The sequence below is a fragment of the Macrosteles quadrilineatus genome, unplaced genomic scaffold, assembly GCF_028750875.1.
Source record: "Macrosteles quadrilineatus isolate MER2022 unplaced genomic scaffold, UCM_ALF_1.0 Scaffold_1__1_contigs__length_201487025, whole genome shotgun sequence".
Lineage (NCBI taxonomy): Eukaryota > Metazoa > Arthropoda > Insecta > Hemiptera > Cicadellidae > Macrosteles > Macrosteles quadrilineatus.
The window spans coordinates 140,216,664-140,233,681 of record NW_026542594.1 but is presented as its reverse complement, the minus strand read 5'-3'; the positions used below and the strand labels follow the sequence as shown (position 1 = coordinate 140,233,681).

Below are 17,018 nucleotides of genomic sequence, written 5' to 3'. Positions count from 1 at the left end.
CTGTGCTCTCTACTACAACGCTGTTAGCGGAGGAATTTTGAACTAAACTATGATATCATCGTTGTTACCTCATTTGTACCTCCCTTAATTTAGACCCCTTTAACGCTGTAGTAATAATAGAGATCGATGTTTTTTTAACTAAAGGAGTTAAAGGAGGCCGTGGCAACTTGTGTTTATAATATCGATGGTGGCAACAGGGAACAGGGAATGGGCACACGGGAGGGACTAAGGCTAAAAGTGTAGTGACGTCATATCTCTAGTAGCTAATGCATAAACGATTACCGTAACGAAACGATGTGATTGCAGCGGCGTTCGTGGCATAGTTGGTAGCGTTTGGATTTGGTGTTCAGGAGGTCCCGGGTTCGAATCCCGCTGGTAGCTCTAACTTTTTGTCAACAAATTTTTCATATCAGCAAGTTTGGTTGGTTAGGTTAGGTTATGACAGTTTAATGTTATAATACTAAATTTTAAAATTAATTTTATAATTAATTAAAAATTATAAGTAATCATTAATTAGATTTTTATCTTATACAGTTTTTAAATTATCAGCAAGTCTGGTTGGTTAGGCTATGTTATGATGGTTTTGTTTTAAAAATTAAAACTTTATTTTATAATCTTAAAACAATATTTTATAATTAAAAAGTTAATTTTAAAACTAAAAATAAAAAAAATTAAATTTTTCAACTTAGCGGTTCTAGCGGCGAACGCTGACACTACAAGATATATTAGCCTTAGTCCCTCCCGTGTGCCCCTCCGCAGAGAACAGACACATACGACGTTCACGTCATACATATATTCAAGTGTTTGTTTGAGTGAGTCGTGACATAACCTCAACTTATTTGATCGGATCGCTCAAACTCAAACAGTAACAATAATTTTAAGTTATTGCTGTGACACTGTGTTACAATTATTGCGTTTTACTAAGGTCTCGTTTTTTAATATAGCAAAACATTAATTAATCTCTTATCTCAGTGTTATAGAATGCTAAAGGGTGTTAAGAATGTGGTTTTGGTATTATCTGGAAAGGGTGGAGTAGGAAAATCAACTGTTAGCACACAACTTGCTTTAGCCCTAAAAGAGGAAGGCTTTAAGGTAGGCCAATGGTGAAACTATTTAGTGCATATTTTTCATTGGTATTTGTTTACTTTAGGGGCTTCCAACGCATTTTGAAAAAAATTGTTTTTCTCATTTTTTGAGCGGAGCGAGCGAAGCTCTTATACGTCGACTCTTATGCATTTCGTAATACGCAAACTCCTCCTAGACGGCTGAATCGATCGTTTTCAAATTTTGCATGGTGATAAAGACCATATCGGTGAGTGCCAACATCTATATGGCGTTAAAAAAGTCTCTCAGGAATCCGCCCCACTGGGTCTCAAAGTTTCAATGTAATCCTTATGGAAGCAGTATTTGACACATAAACAAAAACACAGATTCATCAACACAACAGGATGATCAGCTGTTGACTTTTGAATGCAGTAGATAAAATAGCTGATAGCATTATTCCACAGATATTAGAACAGAAACGGTATGGATCATAATTATAATCAAATGACGACACTAGCTTGAGGTCCGTGACGTATAAAGTGGTGAAGGAAGTATTAAAGGTGAGCAGTCTGGAGTGTGGGAACTGTTTATGACGATTAGATTAAGGTATCTGAATTCCTAAAATTCTATAGGAAGGGAGGAAAACAGGTCCGCGACGTAGGAAGTGGTGAAGGAAGTAGTAAAGGCGAGCAGTCTGGAGTGTGGAAACTGTTTATGACGATTAGATTAAGGTATCTGCATTCCTAAAATGCTATGGGAAGGGAGGAAAACAGGTCCGCGACGTAGGAAGTGGTGAACGAAGTAGTCAAGACGAGAAGTCCGGAGTATGGGAACTGTTCATGACAATTAGACTAAGGTATCTGCAATCCTAAAATGCTATGGGAATGGAGGAAAACAGGTCCACAACGTAGGAAGTGGTGAAGGAAGTAGTAAAGGCGAGCAGACTGGAGTATGGAAACTGTTTATGACGATAAGATTAAGGTATCTGCATTCCTAAAATGCTATGGGAAGGGAGGAAAACAGGTCCGCGACGTAGAAAGTGGTGAAGGAAGTAGTAAAGGCTAGCAGTCTGGAGTGTGGAAACTGTTTATGCAATTAGATTAAGGTATGTGCATTCATAAAATGCTATGGGAAGGGAGGAAAACAGGTCCGCGACGTAGGAAGTGGTGAAGGAAGTAGTAAAGGCAAGCAGTCTGGAGTGTGGAAACTGTTTATGACGATTAGATTAAGGTATCTGCATTCCTAAAATTCTATGGGAAGGGGGGAAAACAGGTCCGCGACGTAGAAAGTGGTGAAGGAAGTAGTAAAGGCGAGCAGTCTGGAGTGTGGAAACTGTTTATGATGATTAGATTAAGGTATCAGCATTCCTAAAATGCTATGGGAAGGGAGGAAAACAGGTCCGCGACGTAGGAAGTGGTGAAGGAAGTAGTCAAGGCGAGATGTCCGGAGTGTGGGAACTGTTTATGACAATTAGATTAAGGTATCTACAATCCTAATATGCTAGGGGAAGGGAGGAAAACAGGTCCGCGACGTAGGAAGTGGCAAAGGAAGTAGTAAAGGCTAGCTGCTTGGGGTGTGGGATATGTTTGTGACGATTAGATTAAGGTATCTTCAATCCTAAAATGCAATTGGAAGGGAAGGAAACAGGTCCGTGACGTAGGAAGTGGCGAAGGAAGTAGTAAAGGCGACCTGCTCGGGGTGTGGGATCTGTTTGTGACCATTAGATTAAGATATTTGCAATCCTAAAATGCTAGGGGAAGGGAGGAAAACAGGTCCGTGACGTAGGAAGAGGTGAAGGAAGTAGTCATGGCGAGCTGTCCGGAGCGTGGGAACTGGAAACCGTTTGCAGCAGTTTTAATGTATCTGCAATGATGAAATGCTATGAGAAGGGATGGAAGCATGCTCACGACATAGGAAATGGTGAAAGAAGTAGTAAAGGCTAGCAGTACGGAGTGTGGGAATGTTTGTGGCAATTAGATTAAGGTATCTTAAAATACTAAAATGCTATGGAAAGTGATGAATACAGGTCCACGACATAGGAAGTGGCTTAAGAAGTAGTAAAGTATGAACATCAGCATAGTGTGAGATTCGTCTGTGGCAGTTAGATTAATATATCTTCAATACTAAAATGAAAATGCTATGAAAAGGGAAGGAAACAGGAAAACAGGCCCCATGACGTAGGAAGTGGTAAAGGCTGGCAGTGCAGAGTGGGGGAACCGTTTGGGCAGTTAGATAAATGAATCTGTAATACTTAAATGCTATGAGAAAGGAAGGAAACAGGTCTGTGACGTAGTAAATGGTAGTAAGGCTAGCAGTGCAGAGTGTGGGAACAGTCTTTGGCAATTACATCAATGTATCTGCAATCCTAAAATGCTATGGGAAGAGAGGGAAACAGGTCCACGACGTAGGGTGTGGTGAAGGAAGTAGTAAAGGTGAGCAGTGTCGAGTTTGGGAATGGATTAATGTATCTGCAATGCTAAAATGCTACATGAAGAGCCTGTAGACTGTATGTTAAAATGATTACGAAGCACGAATCGATACATATTTTCGTTACATGCAATCGTTTACAATCTAAATTTACAAACTGAGTTGACAACAGCTGATTTTTACTAAATAGAGGCTAAAAACGATTTTTACTCTCTAAATAAAAAAAATGCTACTTTAGACCCGCAACGCATGCATTAAAAACTACTATTTTTACTGCAGTATGACAAAAACAATATAATATGAACCCTTGATGACTCCGCTCAATTTTGTGGATGCCTCTGCGAACGCCACCTAGTTAACTTAGCCTAGGGCCTATTTTGAACACTTTGGGCCTAGATTTGGCACTTTAGGGGCAAACGCCTATTTCACCTTGAAAATCGGCGTTTTTTTAAATAGCCTTCTTTCAGTAAGTTTTACTATTACTTAAGACATTTTAAACACTTTTCCCAAATAATAGGCCTACTGTATACTTAATCTAAGTAACCTATCTAACTTAACCTAACCCCCGCTGGCCCCCCTCCCGGCGGGCCTGAACTGTCTAATAACTTAGGGGTTTCAGAATGGACCCAAGGGTACTGCATAACCCCTAGTAAAAAGTGGGCGGGGGAAAATTTTAAAAATGGCAGAGGATACACGTCCGGTAACCAGACGTGGATTAGACGTCCGGCAATTACTGTCATAACCTAACCAGATCAAACTTGCTGATAATGAAAAAATCGAATTAAGGTTATATTCTTTATAAAAAAAATTATAAATGCCAAAAATTCTAATAAAAAATGTACAGTTAAGAAGAAATGGTATTCAATGCAAAATCTTCGACAAAAAGTTAGTCACCAATGGGATTCGAACCCTGGACCTCTTGCATATCAGCCGAGCACCTTATCCACTACACCACGACCACCGATGGCTGATCATTGTATTGTTGTGGTAAAGGCGTTCCAGGCTCCCGCAACCCCATGACGTCATTGCCGGACGCCTTATCCACGTCCGGTTACCGGACGCGTATCCTCTATGTTGAAAAATATAGGCTATGTACAAAATGGTAGATTACAAAATGCTGGTGGGCCTAACTAAATTTACTTTGTATAGATTTAGGCAATTTTTTAATTAGGCTAGAGGTTGAATACTTAAATTCCCCAGTAAAAACAAAACTAAAGTGGTTTAAATACTTTTTTACATAGGCTACGTTTTATCGAGGAACACACAATGAGACATCATTTAACCAGGTCCATTGTTTTAGGTTGGATTGCTTGATATTGACTTATGTGGTCCAAGTATACCCTACCTGCTTGGCCTAGAGAATCAAGAAGTTCACCAATGCAGCGAAGGATGGGTTCCAGTATATCTAGATGCAGATCAAAAGCTGGCTGTAATGTCAATAGGTTTTCTCCTTAAGTCCCGAAATGATAGTGTAGTCTGGAGAGGTCCCAAAAAAACAGGTAGGCCTAAATGAATAAAAATTATTTTCTTCTAATTAGTTTAAAAGAACAGCACAAAAGGCTGCACTTTCCTTTATGTCCTACACTCATTCGAATTAAAATTTTGATTATTCGATTGTTTCATTTGCTATATCGTTTGGTTAGTTAGGTTAAGCGCCACCTACCAAACCACCACCACCAACCACCTTGGCGCCAACCTTGGTGGTGTTTGGTTCACCTTACCTAACTAACCAAACGATATAACTTATCGGATACCTAATCGATATATCGATCGATATTTTCATATGAATGAGTGTTGGATTTGTAAAGTGCAGCCGCACAAAAATACATAATTGCAAAAAATAGGCTACTGGTTTGGATATAACATATTATGGAAAGTAAATGAAAGAACCCCTTATAGCATCTTATATTAATTTTGCTCGGAAAGAACAGGAGAATCTAGAAATAGGTAGTAATTTAATAATGATTTAGAAAGTGTATTTTTTCAGTAAAGTGAAAAAAAATTAAAAAATATACCTATAATTAATTTCAAAAGCAGCCTCGGTAAAAATTTTTCTACAGATTTCTTATGGGAAATTCATTAGGCTATATACATTTTGTAGACAATCTAATTCCCTACATAGAAATATATAACATTTTAGGAAAATATTTTTTTTATAAGTTTTTGGGGTGAAATATAATAACAAACGGAGAACCGAAAAAATTGAAAAACATAGCCTACAGTGTTAGTTTGTGTTGTAAAAAGTCATAGGCTAATATATGTGTATACTAATAATGATATATGTTTGTAAAGATAATAAAGTAAGGAAGCCATAAAGTTTATGGTAAAAATAGTTTTTATTCATAAATAAAATAATATTTTTGTATTTTAGCGTTTTTGTGAGGAGAAAAAAATTTACAGTATATTTAGTAGGCCTAATACAAATTTTGTACCAAATGTTTTTAACTTCAAACCAACATAATCATCTTGTAGTGTATTCAATTACCTACATAAAAATGTATAACACGTTGGGTAACAATTTTTGTTTTTACGTGTAGGGGCATAATAATATAAATAAACGGAAACCGCAACGCAAGAAAAATACAAAGTTTTATAAACACAATTTCACACTATTAAGTGCATAATAAAATGCATGAAGATTACTGTTATATACACGCACACATTTCTCTAACAATACGAAATAATAACGAATTTAGTAATAAATTGCGGATAAAACGAGAGCGAAAACTCACCGGCAACAACACGCAATGGCGAATACAAGGCACTTTGTGTATGAGACCTTGACAGTAGTGACGCACTTTCGTCGTCTTAGTGAGAGAAAACAGAAATAACCCTGAGCGCAGGGCTGCCACTATCACAAGCTAAATTTCTTCATCTTCAAAATGACATACATTATATGACTAGTAATAATAACTTACACTGTATGTAATTCGTATTTTCCGTACTAGCGTATTATGCTGGTTGGCCATTTGTTATAAATTTCGAAAACAGCTGTTTCAATAAAATCGGACCTGTTGTGCAATCAATATTTCGCTCTAAATATCAATACCACAATGAAGATAAAATCAATGGCTATCCAGTGGTACAACCCACATCATTCCAAGACGAAAATTACCGGAGCACTATAATGCCAAACAAGTTGTGTTTTGACAGTTCCCAAGTGTCAGCTGCTTAAGTCGTGCTGCGCCAAAAATTCATTTGATTTCTAATCGTCGTGACATTGTTATATACCTGCTACAGGGTTTGTTTATATAATAAAATGAAAGTTCAGAATGTGATCTTTTAAATGGTATTATTATTTATTTTTTATTATTCTTTTGTCGAAGGAGCCGAAACTCCCCGACGACCACCCGGTACCTATTTGCACTTAACTCGGGACCCATATTGTCGGTCGGAGCTAACACACCAACCTAGGAGACACCATGGGTGGATGACTTCGGAAAGAAGGTTGCCCCTCAATCCTAACCAGGGATACCAGCTATTTATTCGCACGCACACTCCAATTGGGTTCCACCAAGGCCGAAGCCCTGAAGGACCATAATGGAAAGCCCTGAACGCAACACAGTGCAAGCAACACTCTGGACCTATCTAATCCCTGACAGGCCGAAACCCGCCATCAAAGCAAGGAGGAAGGGGACTGTCAGCTTTCCAACCACCCATTTCCACCACTACGCGATCGAGGCCAACCCATTACTGGGAAACCAGGGATAACCCAGTGCGATAGATCCCCAGATACCTCTAGCGGGCTTGATCCCAGCACCCGATCTACCTACTTCGTTTGCCCATCTAGCCCAACATCACTGCCAGGCCATCAGGGTTTCCCAAAAGGAGGCAGGTATAGAAGTGGGACCCACCCGGATAAACCTATCCACCAAAGGTGGCGACACCCTTAACTCAATTGAGGTTCCAGGGAGAACCCCCCACACTCTAGATAACCATACCTTCCGGGTTCAGAGACAGGGATCGGCTGATGGAGTGCGCCATGCTGTTGCCCTCACACTGCGGAAAGTTCCGTTCCCCTAGAGTGTCCCCGTGAGCTTACGCGTACTCGCCCGATTTCACCTCCAGGAAAGGCTACTTCCAAAGTCGAGGATTTGCCACACAAAATGTTGATCGCACACAACAAGCTGCCCAAAACCCATAGAACCACAGTCACAGGTAGATGGGAGAATTGATGGCGCACTTCCACCTCTCAAAAATTACAAAAAATGTTGTGTTTACGGACTTAAATCTATATATATAATATATGTTATTTCAGATTTGCTTCAACTTGCAAGGCACTCTCGATAACAATGATAAATAGCCAGTAAGAATTAGAATTACAAAGAAGCTCCATATGAATTGTACTACAGCTGGTTGAGTAGGCCGAGATTGGGGCGTTGTATAATTTCCTTTGCCACATCCTTGTATTAGAAGAGGCTATGTCGTTTGTTAATTTAGATTCTCCCTAACTGGTTTGTTTCAATTATGGGGTTACGTCTCAATTTGTAGCCTATTTAAGACCTTTCACAAACGTTTTGTTGATTGCAAACACTCAAATGTTTTTCTAGCTTTATTCACAATTTCCATCACACCCTATGTCGTATTTCTATAACATATTGTACTGACTCATGTATAAGTTATCTAAAATAATTCAAAAAGATCCGATAGAAAACAATGTTTATTGACAAAGGGTTTCATAGTTGATGCTCCAGGATCTCCAAAATCAGGTGTTTCTTAATACGTCTTACGATTCCACTTGAAAATTCTCTAACCTTCCTTTTGTTCAGGCTTGTGATAGGTTGTATTTAGTCAAGGTTGGGTATTTGCAGTCAAGGTTGGGTATTTGTATTCAAGTTTGGGTATTTGTCTCCACGGTCGAGCCAGAACGACTGTTTCTTCAGGTAGATAGAAGTACAGTAGAACCACTCATATCCGGCCTTGGTTTTACCGGTCCTCTGTTTATCCGGCCCCTTCCCAATATCAACATTTTTTTCTAACAGCTTACAGACGTTTAGATGCAGCCACTAGTCTTTGTGACTGCTTAAGTCATAAAATAAATTGTTCTCATTATTTATCTGTTTGTTTATACATTTATTTGCTGAGTCACTATACTCAGTTGAGCTAGTAGGCTTAACCTCTGATCAGTTGGTTGATTATATTTCCAAAGTGGGTTTAGTACAGTAGTACGAGTAGGCCTACATTAATTTTTGTATTTCACAAAATGGTTAAGAATGTTGAGTAGGCCTAGAAATGCAAGTACCATTTAAGTCCTAATGATCTTTAAGTACAATTTATTGTCATTTTTACCTCCAATTAATATGTTTTGTTACCTGGAATCATAATATTTGTACTAATGACTTTGACCTACAAATATTTTTTTCCTTTTTACAAACATGTTTTTTTTTCTAAAAATGATCCCAGAACAGAATTAAATGATACTTTTGATTGCATATATTGATTACCTATTATTATTAGGTATGAATTGTCATTTTCATAGTATGTTGGTTTATCCGGCCAAATCGTTATCCGGTCAGGGGCTTGGTCCCGTGGTGGCCGGATATGAGGGGTTCTACTGTAAGAAGATTTCTTGTGATTTCTCTATTCCCCTTCTTTTTCATGATGTTCCTCAGTAGCTTTGTTCTGATTACTGAATGTGTTCTCTTGTGAGCTGTTGGTCGACTCTTGGCAGGAAGTTTATTCAAGATCTAGGAGGTTGACGCTTTATCGGAGATTTGTATACTCTCACATGGCGTCTCTCTTTGTTTTTTTGCTGCATATTTTAAATTTCTGCTCCATTTTTCCTTCCCCTGCAGCACCTTCACCCCCTAGATGTTGTTGGGGGTGGAAGGAAGGTTGTGTCAATCTATTGCAGCAGGTATTCCAGGAAAGGAGCTGGTGGAGGTGGACGTCCAAATACTTGCTCCAAAATCCAACATATGGTCAACCCCACACCCACACCTGCCAACCCCACCAGAATAAGAATCATGGCCATTGCTTGTTTACTTTTCAAAAATATTCAACAAAGAGCCACTTGAATGATATCTCTCTATAAAATGAGTTGTCTCTATGGATTCATAGTTATTTTTGTTGTATTTTAATTTGCCTGTAGCAAAACTACTATTTATCTAAGTGAAGTGAGTGGGTTATAAAATGTTTGCCTAAAAATGTGTCGGTTATGGAATATAAATACCTTCCTTAAAATGAAATCTGACTAGCCAACTATAAATAAACTATAAAAAAAAATTTTGTGCAGGAATATTATAATTTAATTTAAAATCTAGTTCAACTTAAGTAATATAATACAGCTTTATAACGTTTAGTATGATTTGTATACAATAAAACAAGTACAGCTTTAATAATCATCGCAAATAATGATCAGTAGCCTAAGTTGTCCTAAGTTGTTGATGGCAAGGTAGGCTTCGTAACCTTTTCTATTGTAATAATTGTATTGTTCTTGGAGGCAAACAATGAATGCTATTCTATAGCCTGCCTTTGTATAGCTTCATTTAGATCAGTTTTATTTCAATTTCGATTAATACCGATGGTGAATTTTAGTAATTATGGTGTAGATATTAGAAAAGTTTACATTGAGAGGTTAGTATATCATTCGTCAACATTACTTTGATCTTTTAAAATCCAGTCCGGTTAAAAGGTGTCCGGATATGAGGGAGTCTACTGTATAGGTGACGTCCCCATCCCAGTGGTTGATAGTTGATTGTTGCCTTTTAAAATAAAACTAATGCAGCTCCTACCCTAATACTAATTCATTTTTTTTACAGGAATGATTAGACAGTTTTTAAGTGATGTTTATTGGCAAGATATTGATTATCTAGTAATTGACACACCTCCTGGCACCTCCGATGAACATATCACAGTCATGGAAAATCTAAGGTGAGAAAAGTAAATTGAATAAAAGAATTGTTAAATGCTGGTGATTCTGTATGAATTTTAACTAAGTAGCCTACACAGAAAAACTGTGTACCAATTTACATCTGAATTTGAAAACAAAGCTCTTAATTTTGTATAATTGTTACATTACTACTACAGTTTAAAAAATTCCAAATTTGTATTTAACTAAATCTAATGGTTTTATATCATAGCTCATTAAAATAACAACTTTGAAGAGACTTAAATAATAAAGCACTTAAACTAGAACACAAAGCTTGATAGCTGAGAAGTTATTAGTACCGGTAGCCTACTTGCCTAGCAATCAGAAAAGGTTGCCTGTTTCATTCACTTTGACACACATCCAATACTCTGGAACTTGACGTTATGAGACTTTTCTATTAGCCTATTTCTGTTTTTGACATAATAAAACTTAATCATTCTCTCGCACATTATTTAACATAAATATTTTCAGTAGGACTGTTATGTTCTGAGATTATTCATGAGGCTTTGGTTGGACATTAAATAGACCTTAATTAAACCTATAATCTAAAAAAAGTGAACTCAGTATAAATCGTTGTTAAAACTTTTTTAAATTTTACGAATCTAATAACAAAATATTTAATCTCCATTTTCCTTACAGAACTTTAGGTTGTCAAGGAGCTATTTTGGTAACAACTCCTCAAGCCGTAGCCATTGAAGACGTAAGGAAAGAACTGACCTTTTGCCGCAAAACTGGTATACCAATCATAGGAATATTGGAAAATATGAGTGGATATGTTTGTCCAAATTGTTCGGTAAGTTACATTTATTAATATTATTGGATAAGAGCAAATTGGTATTTTTTTAAACAAAATTCTCATTATCTACTGTAAGGCTTTTGATGAAACGTTCTTTTTTTACGTATTACTTACTTACTCCCATGGCCATTTATACCCCAAGTCTGATACCAACACACTGCCTCCACGTCGTCTTGTCTTTTGCGGTATCTCCGTCCTGGCCATATCCTTCTTTACTTCATCCGTCCAGCGTTTCTTCGGTCTCCCCAGTGGATCACTTTTCCATATTTGATGTAATGAGCTTGTTTTACGTATTATGCATAGGATTGTTTTTGAGAAGTTCAGTTAAGACTCTGTCCACTTGTCTTTAAAACTTAAGTTTACCTTATAAAATAGCTGTTTTTGTAGTTTATAATTTACTTTTCATAGTGGGATTGACATGCTACTCCAAACGTGTCTTCACTCCAAGAGTCTAAGCTTTAGATAAAAATTATTTTTATGTTCAAACTAATGACCTAAACTGAAAGTTGAATAGCCTACATAACCATTCAGGTACGGTAACTTAATACTTAGAATGCCATGGATTTATCAGTGTATTATTGCTACATCACACAATAAATACATAGCACTGTACATCTAGGTCAGGTCTAGACTGCTAGACTGACTCACGAGGGCAGAGCTTGGTGGGAGTTGCCTGCCTGGTCAGTGGACAGCTTGAGTGAAAGTCGACAGGATGGGTAGATTACTGTGACATGCACCTCGAATCAGACATTTTTTATTTTCTGTGTAGTCACGCTTCCATTGCTTCATGGTTGCTTTCATGGATTTTTTTTAGAGAATGATCCAAACCATGTACTCGTGATTACCTAATGTCAATTGTCAACCTTTTGTTGGGTCATTAATTGATAGCCTAGTGACAGATTGTATCTGGGTCTAGAAACAATCTTGTTTGGAATCTATTTGTTGAAATCTTAATATTGAATAGTAATAAATCTAAATTGAATCTATCTGTCGGCTACCCAGACAATTATTATTTTGCTACCGTTTTTGTGTTCATAAGATGAGGAAAAACCATGGTAAAAATACAAATGATCAAATCAATGAATAATGCCTTGGGCTTCAAAGGTTAAGTGGTCATCATAATTTTCTTAACCTTAATATTGTAAAACATGGGAAACTGATTTGTCATATACTCATTAAGTTGTTAATTGCACCAATTAGTAATAGTGTTGTTTTGTTTATGAACGCAGGAGTGCACAAACATATTCTCGAGTGGGGGAGGATCCTCTCTTGCTGAAATGTCCAACATACCATTCCTCGGAAGACTGCCAATAGATCCAAAAGTGACTCGAGTACCTTTACAAAGTGAAATCCAAAGGAATCCAGATTCAACAACAGCCCAAGTATTCAAGAATGTGGTTAGAGTCGTCATGGAGAAGAAAAATTGTAGTGTACCAACAGATTAGCAATGTTCCTAACTAACATAATAGATAAAAATAATTACATATAGACTGTCGCCGTAACTGCATGGGACTCCCAGTGGCGTGCGCCAGAACCTATGGCAACCACAGCACGGCTGACAGTCGATATTTAATTCTTTTTGTCTATGCTAACATGTATAATGTTTGTAGTATTACGTAAACATGTATAGAATATTGTATTTAAAAAATAAATTTATTTTTTTAAAGATGAATAACTGATTCTTCATCTTAGCTTTGTGGTCAACGTTCGTTTTTTTAAACAGGTCTACCTTGCTTCGTAATAGTATATTACGTTACTAGTCCTGAAAATAAGTGTTTGCCGGACGAGTGTGGTCATTCCCGTGCGAGACGAAGTCGAGTACAGGATTACCATACGAGTCCGGTAAACACATTTTGGACGAGTGACGTTCGATAGTTTACAGCATACTACTAAATCTGTACAAATCCTCATATATTACCACCAACTAAAGGACCACCAGGAAGAGGACCAACTATAGGACTAAAAATCACTATCTTTTGTTTTAAAACTCATTGCCACCCAAATACAGTATAATCAGCTGATTGGCGTCCGGTAAAACTCATTACAGTACAGTAGTACGCAATAAAACCCCATTTGATTAAGCTGGTGGCAAACAGCTGTTTTCTGGACTAAATCCTTGCGTGAGAAGTTCGTCAAAATAGTGTAGTGTGGCATAAATAAGTTTGCAATAGATTTGAATCAGATTGTAAATTACAACTCTATTTTATAACATTTAATCAAACAGTGCAGTAAAATGTCAATTAAATTCCTCCTTCTATTTTAAGTACAATTTAATTTATAGTTCACAACAATGATTTAAACCAATTCCTACCAGTATAAAATACAGTATTAAAATTATAAACTAACTAAATACAATTTCTTTTAAATTGATTACCAAATGGGATTTAAATGACATTCCCTTACAGGTTGTTGGTTTAATCCTGGAATAATGATTGTTTTTTGGTCCAGAAGGATCAATTCTGGACCCAACAATGTATCACTGTTTTTTAAATCTTTAAATGTTTGAATCTGAGATGCAGATGAGTTCAAGTGCATGTAATGTTTCCTCAACTAAAAACATATGTAATTTTTGTTTTTTTTTACTGTGGCCTATATACTAATTACAATTTGGTAGATAACGGGAGGAGAAGCATAAGAATCAGAGGATCTGACAACATCATACCCATCTATTCTTACGTCTAATGTTCCCTAAAGGCCCACTACCTGAACCAGATCATGGTGAGATGTTAAGAGAGTTGCTGCTTTAAAGTAGACAATGCAGCAGAGCATATAACAAGCACATCTTGGTGAAGTTGAAAGCCACAACTGGGAGGTACAGTAGTGATCCTCAGAAAAAGCCCTTGAAATGCGGGTTTTTGACCTCATCACTACCACAACACCAGAAGAAATCGGACCATTAATAACAAAATGGCAGTTCAAAATTACTTTAAATAACCATTGTCTTAAATCATTTTTAGCTGCCATTTTGTTATTAATGGTCCGATTTATATTTTCTTTATGTTAATCGTTATGTTTCGTCAAGACCTGTAAAATGATACCAAACTCGACTACACTTGCTATACCCCCGCTATCCCTAAGGGCAAAATTTTCAAAACTGACCACAATTATTGTAGCCCTTCATATCCAAACAAGTTGCTGCAAACCAATTTCAAATATCTCAAATAGTTAAAAAGTTAAAGGGAGTACAAGTTAATTTTCAGCCACCCTCATGGTTATTTGGATTTGAAACGTTTTAGGGCGCCATTTTGTTATTAGTGGGCCGATTTTGGTTTTCTTTATGTAAATTTGTACATTTCTCGAGAAGAGAGGAAGACTCCACTACGAGAAATGTACTTGATAGAAACCCCGAAGGCAGGAGACCACGAGGCCGTCCTAAACTTAGATGGAAGGATCAAGTACAAAAAGATGTAAGAAGACTGGGAAGGAGTGAAAATGACACCAAAGACAGAGACATCTGGAGGCAGTGGGTGGGCGAGGCCAAGTACCTCTTAGGGTACCAGTGGCCACTCCAGTAAGTAAGTAAGTAAATTTGTATGTTACGTCGAGACCCGTAAAATGATACCAAACTCGACTATACTTGTCATTTGAAAATTTTGAGCTACCCCCTACCCTACTGAAGTGCAAAAATTTCAAAATTGACCATAATTAATGTAGCCCCAATATCTAAGAAGGTTGCCGCAGACAGATTTCAAATATCTCAAATGGTTGAAAAGTTAAGGGGGGTGTAAGTTACCTTTCAGCCACCCTGTATATACTTACTCCTTTCGTCAATCCATCTCATCCTTGGGCTTCCCAATGATCTCCTGCCCTCCAGCGTACCAGCCACCTCAACCTTCTACTCTTAACAACTCCCACAATATCTGGTTCCTCATCAAATTCTCTCAACTTCCTATTTTTCCTTATCTTCCACAAGTCTCTGTCTTTTATTGGTCCGAAAATCCTTCACAATACTTTATTTTCAAAAGTAATAGGTCTTTTTGGGATTTTTTTTTTAAAGACCAAGTCTCTGATCCGTATAGCACTACAGGTTGCACTATGGTTTTATACATTCTTATTTTGGTGGTGTTTGATAAAAAAAAGTTAACTTTTAAATAATTTTACTAAGCTCCAATATGATTTTACAGCTGCCGTGAGTCTGTTTTGAATTTTAACATCTTCCCGGTTAGTTTTTGTTTGTGATTGTTACTCCCAGAACTTTAAATGTGTTTGCTTTGTGGAACCTGTTGTCTAATACTTCTAAGTGGTCTTCTTCATCATCTTGCCTACTTATTTTATTGTATACATATGAATTTGAACGCATGGTGTTTTTGGCTTCTGGGGACATCAAAACGATAAAGTAAATCGGTCCTGGGTCCAGGTCTTACCATGAGACCTACCGTAATAGCTTATTCACTATATGGGAAATTTGCTAAAAAAAAAACAATGGTTAAACAATCAACATTTATTTCACTTAAAAAATACAGTATATACATTTTCAATCAATTTACACTGTACAATTAAGTTACTTACAATAAGAGGATTCAAATCGTAAATGATTGAATGGCACTAAAACTGGAAATAAAAATAATTAGGTTCATAAAAAAGTTGTATAAAAACGCTATCAGCAATCTGACACATACTTTCTCCCATTAGCTTGTCAACGACCCCTATCATGGCTCTATGATAACTATGCTATTTTATGGGTAAAATCACAAAAGTTACAATAACGTTACAATCGTAGTTTTTACAGCAGTGGGGGTCGTACCATTTTGTTTAGAATAATAATACTAAATTTTAATCATCAATTGGGATGTTTTAGTGAAAAACTAAAATATGTTATTTCATGGGGTTTTATTAATAAAGTAACCATTAAAAATGAAAATTAATTCTGGAGATACAAATTTCATTAGAATTTGACCAGTAACTTACATTCAAAACGGTTTGGGTGTAATCAGGATTTGTGACAAGTACTGTACAATCTGTGTGAAAATAAGTTTATGTTAGGAAATTTGAACTCAACAAATTTGAACATGTAAGAAATATTTTTCGTATGCAACCGCTTAATTCTTTACTGTAAAAGGGGTTTCATGTTGATAGTTTCTTTATGTTTTAATGTTTGTCAATAATGATAATTTCAACTAGTATAGTATGCAATAGAAAGAAGGTGGCACTCATGACCATTGTAGAAATGAGCCCCCAATTTCACTTCAAGACTTTCCTACAGATTAATAGATTTGCTGTTTTATTGCAAAATCACTGGATTTAAAATACTAGTTTAATGAGTTTTAGTAAAAATCTAAACTAGTATTAATTAATTTCACGGCATAAACCAGTTTACAAAATTAATAATGATAATATAGGATACTGTTTGAGTGTTATTAATGAGGAGACCAACTTCCGATTTATCAGAAGTTTAAACAAACTATTGTTTAAAAAAATGAAATATCAAGAACGGCATGCAAGAAATGTGAAAGAGGGCTGCTTTTCAAAAGTTATAGCATTTTTTCTATAACATTGCAGAACTGTTAAAAGTATCCCAGTCCTAGGCAGCGTGTCATATACTATAGGGTCGGTCTCCAAAGGTAAGTAATTTTCTTAATGATGTTAAGTTTTGACTTCTTTCTGACGTTCAATACAAAGCAATCTAGGATTGGAGGAATTTAATAATATGAGGAGGAATTTAAATGTGATCCCTTAAAAGTACTCTGAAGTCAGTTATAAAACATCAATCTCTAAAACACAAAAGCATAGACCAATGAGATATGTGTGTATGAAACGACTAAAGTAATAGTTTATAATGATTTGCTGCAATGGGAAACAAAGTATATTTGTACCTCCCCAACCATACAATATACACACCAAATTTTACTAAGAATCAACAAATTCTAAAAGTTTTATCTT

The 17,018-nt window shown here is 36.6% G+C and overlaps 2 protein-coding genes across 3 annotated transcripts in view; one reads left to right on the top strand and one right to left on the bottom strand.

The window, feature by feature from the left end:
- Window positions 1-782: 782 nt before the first annotated feature.
- On the top strand, window positions 783-12,804 carry LOC128982916 (cytosolic Fe-S cluster assembly factor NUBP2 homolog). The gene is made up of 5 exons (XM_054401986.1): window positions 783-1,092; window positions 4,772-4,970; window positions 10,233-10,344; window positions 10,982-11,135; window positions 12,368-12,804. Exons 1-5 carry the CDS (start codon window positions 982-984, stop codon window positions 12,581-12,583), a joined length of 792 nt encoding a protein of 263 aa, XP_054257961.1. The 5' UTR covers window positions 783-981; the 3' UTR covers window positions 12,584-12,804.
- A 2,760-nt stretch (window positions 12,805-15,564) lies between these two features.
- Window positions 15,565-17,018, bottom strand: part of LOC128985755 (uncharacterized) — a 35,587-nt gene continuing 34,133 nt past the window's right edge. Inside the window, exon 11 of one of the 2 annotated variants that reach the window (XM_054405606.1) lies at window positions 15,565-16,849. The gene's annotated coding sequence lies outside the window, so the exon portion shown is untranslated. The remainder of the gene's footprint in view (window positions 16,850-17,018) is intronic. The other variant, XM_054405613.1, reaches the window with a different exon arrangement.